The sequence below is a fragment of the Myotis myotis genome, unplaced genomic scaffold, assembly GCF_014108235.1.
Source record: "Myotis myotis isolate mMyoMyo1 unplaced genomic scaffold, mMyoMyo1.p scaffold_m19_p_7, whole genome shotgun sequence".
NCBI lineage: Eukaryota > Metazoa > Chordata > Mammalia > Chiroptera > Vespertilionidae > Myotis > Myotis myotis.
The window spans coordinates 43,067,121-43,083,576 of record NW_023416379.1 but is presented as its reverse complement, the minus strand read 5'-3'; the positions used below and the strand labels follow the sequence as shown (position 1 = coordinate 43,083,576).

At 37.5% G+C, this 16,456-nt stretch overlaps 1 protein-coding gene across 4 annotated transcripts in view; it reads left to right on the top strand.

Annotated features, from left to right (window-relative positions):
- GRIK2 (glutamate ionotropic receptor kainate type subunit 2) overlaps nucleotides 1-16,456 on the top strand; it is a 567,104-nt gene that overhangs the window by 530,486 nt on the left and 20,162 nt on the right. For all 4 annotated transcript variants that reach the window (XM_036318053.1, XM_036318054.1, XM_036318055.1 and 1 more), the window contains one exon: nucleotides 2,988-3,213. In XM_036318053.1, the coding sequence (XP_036173946.1) occupies nucleotides 2,988-3,213 (226 nt within the window). The remainder of the gene's footprint in view (nucleotides 1-2,987; nucleotides 3,214-16,456) is intronic.

Sequence of the window (16,456 nt, the reverse complement as noted above, 5' to 3'; positions counted from 1 at the left end):
TTCCTCTGAGATTCTTCATCAGTCTATTCCATGCTTCTATGTCTCTGGATCTATTTTGTTCATCAGTTTATTTATTCATTAGATTCCACATATGAGTGAGATCACGTGATACTTGCCTTTCTCTGACTGGCTTATTTCACTTAGCATAACACTGTCCAGGTCCTTCCATGCTGTCTCAAAGGTAAGAGATCCTTCTCTTTTACTCTTTTCATGTCTCACTTGCAGGCTCAATTTTCTCTGCCAGCCATTGTGCAAAGCTTGACCCTAGAACTCCCCTTCCTCTATGACCATTTTCTCCTCCATCTGCTACTTTCTCTTCTGTATCCAGGAAGACTCCAAGATCTATATATTTTGTCTTGAATTTTCCACTGAACCTCAAACTTACATATCTAACTTCACATAACTGATCCATTTAGAAGATGTTCCTTAGGTATCTCTAACAATATATGTTATCTTTCCTCCCAAATACTTAACCTTCTTTCTGGTTCTCTCTCTCTCTCTCTCTCTCTCTCTCTCTCTCTCTCTCTCTCTCTCACTCAAGTTAAATCAGAAAGCAAGGCATTAATCTAAATCTCTTCTTTACTTCCTATATTCAAATAATTACCAAGTGTTATCCATTATGCACACACACACACACACACACACACACACACACACACATCTTGGATACTTACATTTCGTTCTATTTCCCACATACTCTCCTAATACATATACTGTTTCTAACATAGACTATTGCTATGTACCCCGAATTACCTTCTTACATCTAACTTTGCCACTGTTGGTCTCCATATAGCAGCCTCAGTGGTCTCACAATGCAAATGTGATTGTATACCAAATCTGCTTCACACCTGCTTCCGCTTCTCACTGCTCCTATAAGAAAGGCAAATATCCATGATCTCCTTGCATGTTATATTTTTGCAACACCTGGAATCTGGACAATATCTAGAATTGTTTCCAGCATATGTCAGACATTATATCAGAGTAATTAAATAAACATAATTTAAATAAAAAAGTGCCTTGGCCCTGTCAAAGCATAAGTTGCACTGGATAAATTTAAATAGGCATAGAAGACATTGATTGCTAATGTTTTTATAGCTAAAGCAAAGCAGCTAATTTAGGCGATTCATGACTTATACAGGTAAAAATAACTTCTTGTTCACTTTCTCATTCTCTGCTTGGTTTTGGCCACCCATGTTCTGATACCATATTATCACTCCCACTAAAGATGTTACATTTTAAATTTTCAGTTGGTGTGTGTGCATTTTTCATCACAAAAATTTTTAGTGTTATCCTTTATTGAATTGCGTTTATCTCTTTCCAGTCACAGGTTTACTAAACCAAAAACTGCATCCAATTTTATTTTTCTTTACCTAAATAATTGTAATCTATAATTTTGACTTTCTTGTATTTAATCCTCACTTAATGCAAATATTAGGGAAAATTTTCTTACCTTTGAAAGGAAGTGAACTTGTTCTAAATATTATGTTACTGATTATTAGGATTAAAAGTTTGGGCTGCTGTTCGAGGTATTTCAGCTGCTCTCTTTTAAAGTTTGAGCCATTGTCCTGTTAGCATGTTTCCATTTCCCTGGAGAGCAAAGGTTTGCATTTCTTACCTCCCTTAGCCCTAATGCTATACTTGCTTTTATATAGCACTCACATGCCTTTACTTTTTTCCTCCAGTAAAGTTAGGATTTCTCTTCCCATTTTATTGAAACAGTGAAAGAATTTTTATAAACATTGTTGTGCACATGAATTTTTATGTTTTTATTAATGTTTAAAGAGAGGGATGAAGAGAGAGGAATAGAGAGATAGAAAAATAGATGAGAGAGAAACATCATATATTGGTTGTGTCCCACATGCCCCCTTCTGGTGATCAAGCCCACAGCCCGGGCATGTGCCCTTACCAGGCGTCTAACCACGATCTCTTGGTTCCTGGGTCGATGCTCAACCACTCAACTACACTGGACGGGCTACACCTGCCTTTTAGTAGAAGTCATGGTAATATCACATGTATGGCCTGGCCCATATAGGATTAAAAGCATGCTTATGCTATAAAAAGATTGTATATATTTATTTGAAAATCATTTGGCTGTTTTAGCTTTTAATAACAGTGCAACCAGTATGATGAATATCTTATATTTATAACTTCAGTATTGTAATATATAAGAATTAAACTATGGTAAGGGATTGACAGAAGAGCTTTCCATAAGAAGATACTAACCTTTTTCATGTTTATGTTGTACCAGTTCCTTTTGAATAAAGCCCATTTCTTTCTCTTAGTAATGAAATCCTAGTAAAGCCCACTGAGAATTTGCAGTTGCATATAAAAACTACTCAATTTTTATTGGTCCAGAAATCTTTAGTTTGTTAATGCACCTAAATGATAGATTTTCTGTTGTCCAGAGGCAGGCTGTGTCTCAGTGGAAATGTAGTCATTCTTATTTGTAACATCCTTATTGGTAATGAATTACTCTCATCTCTTTAACCTGTATCTTTGAGTATCTTTGGGGGTTGACATGACATCTGTCTTATAGTCAACCAAATTGGGAAAAATAACCTCTTGAAGTTTTGCAGTGTCAATCGGTGTCCATTGTCTGTCTCTATCAAATTGATGTTACTGTAATGTTGAAAGACAAAATTATACACATGAGGCACTCATGTGAGATATAAGCACAAAAGACCCTCCTTATTAATCTGTTTACTTTCCTTTTTATTACCTTCTGTGATTTTCTACTTGTGCATTTTTGTGCATTGGGACACAGTTGAAATATTTGTTAGATAAATCGGTACTATTTCTGGAAATATATGAGGAATTGCTATGAGAAAAATTTTATACAGATTTTGATTTTCTGTTTAGATGTTACTATTATTAATAATACAATTAAAGGTAGTATGAGTAAAGTAAATATAGTCAGTCCATCTTAGTATTGTAGGATCACATGGAAACTAAGGATTGTCTTTCTTATGTGTTTTATTTTCTTCCAGAAATCAAAAATCTCCACATATGACAAAATGTGGGCCTTTATGAGTAGCAGGAGGCAGTCAGTGCTCGTCAAAAGTAATGAAGAAGGAATCCAGCGAGTGCTCACCTCTGATTATGCTTTCCTAATGGAGTCAACAACCATCGAATTTGTTACCCAGCGGAATTGCAACCTGACACAGATTGGTGGCCTTATAGACTCCAAAGGTTATGGCGTTGGCACCCCCATGGGTATGTTTTATGTCAGCCACTTGTTCTTTGCTCATCAATCTCAGTTGCTGTGAGAAGGGGATAAAAATGGTGCCTCTGTAGGACATTATGAATTTTGTTTTTAATGAATGCATCTTGTTACATTCTGTTACTGTGGAAAATCAGGGAAGCAATTTAGACATCTGCTTCTGAATGGATAAGTAACAAAAGAAAATTTTATTTCTACCAAAATGGTCAGTAGACATTTTTACTGAATCAATGTTGAAAAAATCCTACAGCATCCCCCTAAAAGTCCTTTTCAATCTGACATTTAAAAAAATGTTTTACAGATGAAATGAAGCTTTCATAACATTATTTTTTTTTCTTTCAAATTTGTGGCTTATGTGTGTGGTATTTGAGTTAGAAAGTTAATGAAAAGAACGAGCAACAAGTGGTTTAGTTGAATATTTATTTGTTTTGTTTAAGAGAAGATACATATAGTAAACTATTCCTGTAACATAGTTAGAATATTTGACATGCAGGATTAATTATTTTTAATATCCTCTTTCTTCCATATGACAAAATTATTTTTAATAATAATTATGAAATGAAATAAAATACATTGCCAGAAAAGACAAAAACTAAAATTTTGATTTATTGAACTTCATATCCATATACATATATATAAAGATATGTATAGAGAGAAAGGGAGAGGCAAAAGTATGTTTATGGTTGTAAGTACACAAAACAGAGTTTATTCTGGTATTATAAATTATTAGTTATTGTATTATGTTCTATATGTATTGTAACAGGGCCTGCAGTCTTTGGGACCTAAGTTATTTGTTGAACAAATGAATTCTACATTAATACATATGATGGAATATCAAGATTTATAAACAGAAAAAAATAACTTTTAGAGCTAGCCATCTTATATTATTAAGTGTGATGACCTCATTAAACTAACTTGAGTAATGGAGAGTAGTGAGAATTGAGTAAGATTTAGGGAAGATGTAAAAGGACTTTGAAGTATAGCACATATATTTTTCAGGAATAGTTACATAATAGAACTCATAATTACCAAATTTCTAAAATAAGTAATTTTGACCTATACTTAATATAAAACTTTAAACTGGAGTTTCTTTATTTGCTTATTTGTTTTGTAAATACAATGTACCAGTGTACTATCTTGCTTTGAGGAAATGTTTGGTAAAGGTAAATCAAAATAGTATATTATAAAAATCTCAAAAACCAACTGAGATATTTCAGATATGAGAACTATTTTAAAAAGAAAAATAATAGTTTAATTAGTTGTAAGAAAGCTCTCTGTTAGAGTTTATTGCAACTATATATAGAACAAACTTTGATCTCTCCTTACCCTTAGCCCTGTTTAGTAAAAGTTATTGACTTATCAAGAAAATATAAATCAATTCAAAGTAATACATATAAAGTTTATTTTAATGTAATTTTAAATTGAGGAAAATACTGGGGACAGCACTTGGAATTCCAGTTTCCTTTATTAAACTTACAGATATGATGAGAACAAAACAAACTATAAGCCTTAGGATGTAGTTTTTTTTTTTTATCTGTTCAACTTGGCTAATCAATTATTGACTTCTGAAGAAAGCTGAGTTATTTTGGAAAATGTTTATTGATATTAACAAGGTCACTTTCATAGGAAACTTATAAAAATCAAGTTGTTTTATATATCTGAGTGGAATTATTTTTTGTAATTTGTAGATTAGTGTGATAGTGTAATATATTGGTGTTTTAAGTAAAATAACTTTTAAAAAATTAGGCAACAGCACATGATAAATTTCTAACTTTTATAAGGATCTTATTGTCATTTTAATGTAAGTTTATCAGCACATACAAATAAAAATTTAAAAGGTCTGAATAACTGTGATTTAGCAAATATGTAGGTGAGGAATAATATTATAGAGCATTCTACTTTATATTCATTGCCAAATAACATTGACCTTAAATTTTTTTAATGTCACATTATTACTAAAAGGTTATTTAACGCATTTAACATATATTTTGTTTTTAGACTATGAATGAGGTAAAATTGAACACTATAATATTTTAAAGGAATGAACATTCAAATCACTCTCCTGTAGGTAGCACAATATACTTTTTATTTCTCTAGTTCAGATAACATTTCTTCTCTTTTACCTGATAGCATTAAGTTATTAATGTTAGTGAATTATACTTCATTCATTCATAATATGACATAAATCCAAAATTATTTTGGGTTCTGGCTCAGTTGGTTGGAGCGTCATCCTGTGCACCAGAATTTCATGGGAGCATTTCTACTTTAGGTCAGGTACCTAGGTTGCAGGTTCATTCCCCATTGGGGAGCATACAGGAGACAACCAATCAATGTTTCTCTCTCTCTCTCTCTCTCTCTCTCCCCTACTCTCTCTCCTTCCTCCCTTTCTGAAAAATCAATAAAATTATTTTTAAAATTAATTAATTAACATAAAATAAAATTATTTTAACTCAATACATCCAAGAATTTTATTTGGGGGAACAAAATTTCACATCTTATTTCCCCAAATACATTACTTCTGAGAAAAAAGATGTTAAGCACTAATTTATGATTTGCTATGTCATACCACCGATACAAATATGGCTTCATGAGTTACTTATATTTATTTAGTCACTAATAAACACAATGGCATGCAATTCTAGTACTTGAATGAGATTCTGATTTACCAAAACTTTCAACTTGAATGAGATTCTGATTTACTAAAACTTTCAACTAACTAGTCTGCATTTCTCAACTAGTTAATTAGCATTTACCTTTTATGTCATCATTGTTCAAGTATATCAGTGATTATTTATAATATGTTATTTTTATTTAGTTTTAAATTTTTGTTAATCATAAGGAAAAAATAAACAAAATAAAATATTGCATTTAGATGTGAACAAATTTTTATTGGAGGATCTTGATCATTTGCTGCAAGAGTTAATGAGATAAATATATTCAAAGGGTAATATGGTAATATGGGATCAATCTCTGGAAATTTAAATCAATACCAGAAATTCCCCAAGAGTTTGTGCTTATATCCGCAGGAGCCATAATCCATAATGAAAATTTTAGCTCTACTAATATTATAAATGTGATCAAAGAGAGGAACTCCCTTTGTGTATAGGATAGCTCAGATTTTCAAATGTCATAGAGGCAGCTGTAGTTAAGCACAAGAGGTTACAATAGAAAATACTATGTCTTTTGCTGTGGGAAATCATAAATATTTCAAAAATTATACATGTTTTTTCTCCTAAAAGTCCATGCATCTTATTTTTAAAATTTTTTATCGATTAAGTTATTACATACAGACAACAGGAGGGTGAGGGCATGAGTGGGGGCGATGGGGAGTAATGCGGGGATAAGGACACATGCATCTTCTTAGTGTGCTAAGCCTCCTCCTGTGCGATTCATCTTTGGAAGCCACCATCACATTCATCACTCTGAGTGTGATGATTACTGACCAGTGTGTTGTGAAATTGCTGAATGACTCAGATATAAGCTATTTAATTAGGGAAGCTCTCTATGCACAAAAATACCTTAGCAGAGCTATCAACGACAATGTGGAGATAAACGCTAAATAAGCATAAGCTGCTTTAATTAAGCTTGGGCGACATTAAATCTCTTTCATAATTTCCCTGACCACGGCAATGTTATTTTAATGTGGTATTTACTGAAGGTAGATTTTTGAGTTGCAGGTGCTCTCACTCATAATAAGTTATTTGAACTTCCTGCTTCATTCAGAAGAATGAAGAAAAGCCCAGGCCTGGTGGTTCAGTCGGCTAGACCATAGTCCCCTACACGAAAAGGCCACAGATGGGATTTTCCCAGTTGAGCATGCGTGGGAGGCAGCTGACAGATGTTGCAAACTCCCTTTCTCTCTCTCTCTCTCTGTCTCCCTCCCCACCCCCCTGAAATCAATAAAAACATATCCTCGAGTGAGGATTTAAAAATAATTAAGAAAACAACAACAACAACAACAACACTGGATGGGGTAAAGCCAAAAACAGAAAATCACAGCAGTTTTCATTAAGGGCTATTTAAAATGTGTGCGCAGTTGCAATCTTGCCTCTTAATTCACCGTAGGTGATAATCTCCTTACCCAAACAGGGAGCATTTCTACTTTAATAGCATTTTCGACTACATTGCCTCCCTTCTGACTGCCCATACTAAAAGCCTTTTTGGCTTCTCTCTTTCGAATGGTGAGTGCATATTGCACTTTGAGGACTAGGCAGACTCAGCAGTCCATGAGCTGGTGGGAAAGCAGCAGTCTAGGAAAAAATCCATTAGGGCCAGTTTGTGTTATTTGGCTTTGTTGTGTTCACTTTGGTAGAAATATTGTAAAGCAACTGAAGGGTCTCATTAAAGCTATTTTACTTTAACAATAAGCTAGCAGCGCCCTTCATTCTATTTTAGGTCCTCACAACTTTAATAACATAAGTGAATTATGTGTCAGCAGAGAAGGGGATTGAGAGAATTGTATTCATGTTTCTCTATATTGTCAATGATGCTAAGTTTTCTATGATCGCATTTGTTCGCATTTTACTTGTGGGGTTAAATGAATAGGATGTTTCAAACAGTTGGTGAGTAATTATTTCGGTGAACAAAATCCAAATTAATTTAATCATATCACAGTCATAGAACTACTGAAATACATGTAATCATGAAGAATGTAAACATGAATGTAAATTAAATATATTTATAATGCCTTTAAATGCTAAGATTGAATTTTAAAGACAACTTACCACATACAAAATTGTTATATATACTTTATTTCTATCGCTTTACTATTTAATTATAAATAGGAAGATACATTCTTATTTCATAATTAGATTTTAATGTTACCTATATAAACTGTTTTATAACATTTTATATTAAGAAATATAGAATAGCAGTAGTCCTATTAATGATCCTCAAATAATTTCCATCTCATTATAATGCCCTTACACGTAATCAACCTAAATTAAAAAAAAAGTCACAATAGGTTATAACACTGACTCTTTACGGTAGAAGTATGCCACTTTGACACAGAAACAATTTGAAATGTTTCTTTACTTTTATTTTCTGATGTTAAATGCATAGGATCTCACGGATTCTTTTTTCTCATTATTTGATGAAGTAAAAGATGTAGAAATAGTACTAGAGGAGTCATGACCCTAATGGACTTTTTTCTAGACTGCTGCTTTCCTACCAGCTCATGTTGTTTGTTTAAAGCATATGCCAGTGTTTATAACAATAGAAATCAGCATGAGAAGCATGTTTTCCCCATTTTTCTCACCATCCATTTCTAGAATTCCCAATTCATCATATAATAAGTATTATAATACTCATCATTATAGATGCATAAAATTTCCAGCCTTCAGTTCTTCAGCTTTACTAAAGTGAATGAATATATTTATCTTCATTAGTTGGACATAATGCAAAGAAATTGATGCAAATTATTCATTTTTCTGCAGGTCAAACCTTCCATTAAAATGCATTCTATTTTTTCATTGCACAAGTAGCACAATATTAATGTTGATGATGTGATTTTGAAGGCTAAATCGAGATCTAATATCCTCAAAGCCTGAATTAAACAACAAAAAAGTCAAGTTACACCTGTAGAAGCTGTACATTCCTTCCATAGTTGTTAAAGTCTACAATTCAAGTCACTGAAAACAGATGAGCCTCAGTAAGCTATGCCTACTCAACAGACATCATGAATCATGAACCGACTTTGTCTGTTAGAATCTAGAAAGCTTCCAGTGGGAATTTGATGAATTGTGAGCATCAGTGTGAGCAGCCTTCATTAATATTGTAAATCAGCGGTTCTCAACCTGTGGGTCGCGACCCCTTTGGCAGTCGAACGACCCTTTCACAGGGGTCGCTTAAGACCATCCTGCATATCAGATATTTATATTATGATTCATAACAGTAGCAACATTACAGTTATGAAGTAGCAACAAAAATAATTTTATGGTTTGGTCACAGCATGAGGAATTGTACTTAAAGGGCCAGAAGGTTGAGAACCACTGTATGCTGACCAAATGGTATGCAAATAATGCAGAGATAATTTTCATAAAAACAATTCAGACAGATTTTATATACAAACATTCAATTATTGAATTTATTTAGTAAGCATCTTATGTTGATTAGTCCAAGGTTATGGGTTCAAATTCTATTATAGATGAGCTAGCCAGATTGACCATGTCAGACTGTCATCCTTTAGTTAGCAGGACTAAGTAAGATCAATAAGTAACACTTGTTAGAAAAAATGAGTCAAAGCGTAGAGGTAAATTTTGTAATTACTAAATTACAAAGACAAATGCCTTGCATCTGCTGGCTCTCATGTGAAAGGAATTTTCTCATAGACTCTGTGGCCTTTGAAGTCAGATGATTTATGTATAAATTAGAGGCCTGGTGAATGAAATTCACCAGGGGTCCCTAGGCCTGGCTGGAGATCAGGGCCTATTGAGGCCTTCCAGCTGCTGGCTGAGGCCTTGCTTCCCCCAGCTGCCAGCTGCCAGCTGCCAGCTGCCAATTGGGGGCCTTCATTCTGTGCTGACCCCTGGTGGTCAATGCACATCATAGTGAGCAGTTGAACTCCCAAGGAGACAATTTACATATTAGCCTTTTATTATATAGGATACTACTTCTATCTCTGTGTCCCAGGTGTCCTGGGTACAGTTACTGATCCTCCCTTAGATTCAGAGTCCTCATCTGTAAATTGGTAGAATTATGTCTCCATAATTGGAATGTGCTAAGAATTAAACATATTATACTTATAGTATTTGGATCAGAACATATGTGTCACAAAGAATTCCAAAAGACTGCCTTGAAGAACTGTTTTATTTTTATTTTTTAATTAATTTATTTATTTATTTTATTTCAGAGTGGAAGAGAGAGGGAGAGAGAAAGAGAGAAACATCAATGGTGAGAGAGAATCATTGCTTGGCTGCATTCTGCAAGCTTGCTACTGGGGATAGAGCCCATAACCCAGGAATGTGCCCTTGACCAGAGTGGTACCCAGGACACTTCAGTTTATAGGCTGACACTCTATCCACTGAGCCAAACCAGCTAGGGCCTGAAGAAATGTTTTATAATAATTGAAAGGATGTATTTGTGGTTGTAAGTTATTTGTATCTTACTCTTTTTGCTTTCTATTTTTATATATTCAGAAATATTGAATATATTGTAGATAAAGTGGACTGCTAATATAACCCATTCCTAACCAGTTAGAAGTCTTTTCCTTTGGAACCTAACTAGGGTTTTATCATCAGCCAATAGATATACTATAGTTAGTTAACCATAATTAAGGGGGAAGTGATTATCCACTTTAAAAACATAAGACAAGTCCTATTGTAGGGCATCCTATCTAATAAAAGAGAAACATGGTAATTGGCGTATGACCGCTACCCTTCCCATTGGCTAATCAGGGCGATATGCAAATTAACTGGCAGCCAGGCAGCTTGAAACTAACATGAGGCTTGCTTGCTCCAGTGACGGAGGACTCCAAGGTTCCCTGCCTGCCGCTGCAGGCCTCTGAGCTGGCAGTTTGAAACATAGTTATAAAAATAGAAGCTAAACAAAACCCCAGAAACCAGCTTTCAGCTAGCCAGGATCTCAGACCTGGAGTTGATACAGAGTTTCGATTGTAGAACCTAAACAAACCAGATACCTGCTTTCAGGAGCAGAGGCCTAAGAGCTGGAGCCTCAGAGCTAAAGCTGGCTCAGAATAAAAAAGAAAAGAAAAGAAAAAAAGGAGCAGTTGGGAGCTTCAGTCCCAGCCTGAAAACAGCCCTCAGCCCCTCACCCAGACTGGCCAGGCACCCCAGTGGGGACCCCCACCCTGAAGGGTGTGTGATCAGCTGCAAACAGCCATCATCCCCTCATCCAGGCTGGCCAGGCACCCCAGTGGGGACCCCCACCCTGATCCTGGACACCCTTCAGGGCAAACCAGCCAGCCCCCATCCATGCACCAGGCCTCTATTCTATATAGTAAAAGGGTAATATGCCTCCCAGCACCGGGATCAGCGGAGCCGCGAGGTCTCCTGGCACTGGGATCAGCATGACAGGGGGCAGCGCCCAAACCCCCTGATCGCCCTGTGGCTCTGTGTGTGACAGGGGGCAGGGCCACAACCTTCCTATTGGCCCTGCTCTGTTCCTGACAGGGGAAGGCGCCCCAGCCCCCTGATCGGCCCTACTCTGTGCCTGATAGGGGGGAGCTCCCCAACCTCCTGATCGCCCTGCAGCTATGTGTGTGACAGGGTGCGGCGCCCCAACACCCCACCCCACAGGCCCTGCTCTGTGTGTGACGGGGTAGAGCCATAACCTCCCCATCGGCCCTGCCCTGAGTGTGACAGTGGCGGCGCCCCAACCCCCTGATCCGCCCTGCTCTGTGCATGACAGGGGGGAGCTCCCCAACCCCCTGATCGGCCCTGCTCTGTGCATGACAGGGTGTGGCGCCGCAACCTCCCCATCGACCCTGCCTTGAGTGTGACAGGGGGCGGTGCCCCAACCCCCCCAATCAGCCCTATCCTGAGCATGACTGGGGGTGGCATCGCAACCTCCCAATCCGCCCTGCTCTGTGCATGACAGGGGCCGGCGCCCCAACTCCCCAATCAGCCCTGCTCTGAGCCCGACCAGGGGCTGCACCTAGGGATTGGGCCTGCCCTCTGCCACCCGGGAGCAGGCCTAAGCCAACAGTTCGTTATCTCCTGAGGGGTCCCAGACTGTGAGAGGGCACAGGCCAGGCTGAGGGAGCCCCCTCTCCCCCCGAGTGCACAAATTTTTGTGCACCGGGCCTCTAGTTATCTAAATAAGTAAAGTGAAGTTTTTCCTTCTTTAAAAGTTTCCTGAGTGTTTACTAAACAGAGTCTAAGAGGTATCATAGAAGGTTATCTTTGGAGACATAAACACTTCCTTTGTATTTGGTCAATCTCTAAGAAACTTTATCATTCTTCAACCTGCTTAGCTCTGTAAAATAATGAATGCAAAATATAGGTACACATCATTCCCTTTCTTGAGAGACAAATGTGGAACAAATATAGCCTAAAACAGGGGAAATACAACATAAACAAGCACCCTGTTATATAATACATGGTCGCAGATTGGTATACTTCATTGATGACCAAAGCCGTCAGACCAAATTTTAAAAAAGCACTTGAGTTCTACCTTAAAGGATGGGTACTTTACTCTCTTTAAAAGTTATCTGCTCTCTCACTTTGGGGGGTTCTTTATGATTAACTATGATGATGATTTTATTTAAAATCATCCAACTTTTATAATTCATTTATTAAAGTTTAATATTGGATTTGAAATGAAAATAGTATAGTTAGAGAAGTATTCCTGACATTTCCATGCTTACTACTAGTCAAATGATTACTCTGCAAATGAAAAATTGTAAGGAAGGACGGGTTTCCAGGATAAAACTATTTCTATTTTCATACTTAGCATCAGAGAATATCCAGGGAAGAAATGTGACTACAAATTTACTTTACATTACTTTTCTTTGAAGTCATAATGACATTGCATTTTGAGGTCTACAACAGAAGAAAAAACACAACCTCTATCTAATTTAAAACCAGTTTTTTATTTTGAATATAGTTACTTAAATTTAAAATTTACTTTCTCTATAATGTCCTTAGTGGTACCTGACTTGATATCTATATCTATATCCATATCTCTATCTATCTATCTATCTATCTATCAGCTCCCTAAACTGCATAGTATCCACTTTGTGAGTGTTTGGGTTTTTTTCTCTTTTCTCTCATTTCCACATTAACGGTGGCATTTATATTTGACTTTATTTCACTGTGACTCTAATATATCCAGTTCTATTCTTTATATCTAGAAGAAATGAAAGAAGTGAGTGAGAATGCTCTCATTATTATTTTCCTTTCCTGTATATAACTTCCTAAAACAGGAATTCATATATAGAGAAAAAACGGGGGGGAGGAGGCAAAAGGTGGGGAAGGAGGCAAAAGGTAGCCAAGGAGAAAAAAGAATTATTGTCCCTACCATTATTTTTAAAGTAATGCAAGCTTTTTTGTGGATCTACTCAGCAGACTAAGATAATTTCTTCTGTTACATGGTTTCTATAATATTGTGTTTTTATTATTATAATGGTCCTCATATTTTCAAAAAGTGGTTCAATTTTTCTTGTTGCAGTGAAAACTCTAGAAAGGCAGGGCTCATTCACCATTATATGCCCAGCATCTAGCATCTGTGCTAAGTAATATTTGTGCATGTAATAATCTACACTAATAAAAGAGAAAAATGGTAATTGGCTTACGACGCTACCCTTTTCATTGGCTAATTGGCTATATGCAAATTAACTGCCAACTAAGATTGGCATTTAACTGCCAACAAGATGGCGGCTAATTTGCATATGTAGGCACAATGCAGGGAGGTGAAAGGGAAAGCAGGAAGAAGCCCCCTGCCACTGACAGTGATCGGAAACCCAGGGGGGAGCTAAGAGCTGGGGGGCAGGGCAAAGGCGGCCCTGGGGCCGCCTTTGCCCTGCCCCCCAGCCATGATCGGAGAATCAGGTGCCTTTTCCGCCCTGGCCAGTGATAGCAGGAAGTAGGGGTGGAGCCAGCGATGGGAGCTGGGCACAGTTGAAGCTGGCAGTCCCGGGAGCTAGGGGTCCCTTGCCTGGGCCTAAAGCGAAGCCCACAATCCCGGGGCCGCTGCAGCTGTGGGTCCCCGCTGCCCGGGCCGGATGCCTCAGCCAGAGGCGTTAGGCCTAGGCAGGGGCGGAGCCTGCAACCGCAGGGAGATGGGGGTCCCCTGCCCAGGCCTGACACCTCTGCCGGAGGCCTCAGGCCTGGTCAAGGGGCCGATCCGGTGACTGGTGATCGGAGGGTGATGAGGGTCAACTCCTCTGGCCGTGGCATCAGGCCTGGGTGGGGGGCGGAGCCAGGGATTGGGGGGATATGATGGTCCCCTTGCCCAGGCCTGAAGCCTGGGTCAGAGGCGTCAGGCTTGGGCGGGCGGTGGAGCAAGCGATCAGAGGGAGATGGGGGTCCCCTGCCTAGGCATGATTCCTGGGCCAGAGGCCTCAGGCCTGGGCAGGGGTCAGAGCCAGTGATCGGGGGAAGATGGGGGTCCCCTGTCCAAGCCTGACACCTCTGGCGGAGGTGTCAGGCCTGGGCAAGGGGCCGATCAGGTGATCGGAGGGTGATGGGGGTCAACGCCTGAGGGCTCCCAGTATGTGAGAGGGGGCAGGCTGGGCTGAGGGACACTCCCCCCCCCCGCCCCCACCCAGTGCACGAATTTCGTGCACCGGGCCCCTAGTTAATAATAAAAAACAGCAACACATGATTCAGACATGGTCCATGCCCTCAGGAGCCTCATATCATCATCCAGTACAGAAAGAGATATAGAAAAATATTGGAATATGATTAACCAAATGCTGTACTAGAATATTGGCAATGTGATATGGCACCAAAGAAGTGGGATGCTGTATGTCTCTGTGACAGTCACTGATCAATATGCAAATTAGCAGTAGTTTTCCTGGAGGAGGAGAAGTTCAACCAGAAAATTGGGGGAAGTACAAAAGCAAAGCTGTCCGGTGGTCGGCAAACTGTGGCTCGCGAGCCACACGCGGCTCTTTGGCCCCTTGAGTGTGGCTCTTCCTAAGCCTTAGGAGTACCCTAATTAAGTTAATAACAATGTACCTACCTATATAGTTTACGTTTAAAAAATTTGGCTCTCAAAAGAAATTTCAATCGTTGTACTGTTGATATTTGGCTCTGTTGACTAATGAGTTTGCCAACCACTGGTAGGCAATGGAAAATACAACTAATTTGTATTGCTGTCAGGTAGGTAAATAAGAGGAAAAGCATAAAATCAGAGAACAACCCTCTGAGAGGTTGAAGAAATGAATTGCTTGACATATTTAGGAATTAGTTTTTTATTCTGAAAAATTTTAAGCAAGGAAATGATGTTCATAGATTTCCAATGTGGAAAGATTAGTAGGTATCACTGAGATTGGATCACTTTTATCTGTCATTTACCATTCTGTGATTAAAATGTTATGAGTTGATAAGTTGTTTTCAAAATAAGACTACTCTTGTTTTCCTCTTAGGATTGTCACTCATGAACTGTTTAGGCTGTCAGAATGAGGGTTTTCAATGAGTGCCTTCAAAAGAAACTACAAGGAGTGATGACAACAACTCCACACTTGCTTAGCTATTATCTAACAGGGAGTCAGAAATGGGCCTCAGAAAGTGATTAGTTGCTACACATATTAAATGCTTCATTTGAAATAAATATATTATAATTATTAGATAAAGATGAAATAAAGATCTAGATGTGGTTTGGATTCATAAGAAATGACTGAAGATAAAATTGCAAATATGCATGACCAATTATTTAGAACTTAAAAATATTTTATTTTATCCATGTATTCATTCAACAAATATTTTCATTCTCTGTGACAGGTGTAAGAAAGAAGATATAGCCCCTGCCATTATGGAATTTGCATTCTGTTAGGGTAAATAAGCATTAATCAAGTAATTACAGAAATTATTTTTTAGTTACTTATTAAGTTATCTGGAGGAATAGAGCAATGATGCTATGTTATTGTATAACAGCATTATTGACTGAATAAAACATAAAACTGGATATATACAGAAATAAAATTGAATTTGAAATGTAAATATGAAATTTTTCTTAGCATTTCCCAAAAACAAATATGGGAGAGAAAGTGCCCTGAGAGATAATAAAACCCATCTTCTGCAGTGGAAAAGGCTCCAAGAAAATTTAGTCTGGCTCCAACTTATTAGAAGATTGTATCATGAAAAGGATGGTAAAAAAAGATAAAGCTCTAAAAGCACCCAAATTTGCTATGCATTTAGGTAACCCAGAACTCATCTCAACATAAAAAAACCAGGAGCCATTTTATAAAATGTAACATTGCCAGAACACAGTAGTAATGGAATAGAATGATGTAATATTACATAATAATATAATAATGTAAGAATTGAAGATGATGGTTCCAGCAGACATACTCGGGTCTTTTGTGCTAGCAGGTCTTTTACATATGAAGGCACTGACCAAAGGAAATCACTGACTGTCAATATAAATACAAATAATTTGTAAATGTACTTGACCATCTAATTTATTATACTAGTAGATGGTCAATACTAGACATGTTAACTAAATCTGCTTATGGACTCTTCTTATTTTATTCAATTTAATAGCATGAGAAAATGTCAAATATCAGAAGTTCTACCTTGACATATTTTGGCTATATCATAATTAATATATTAT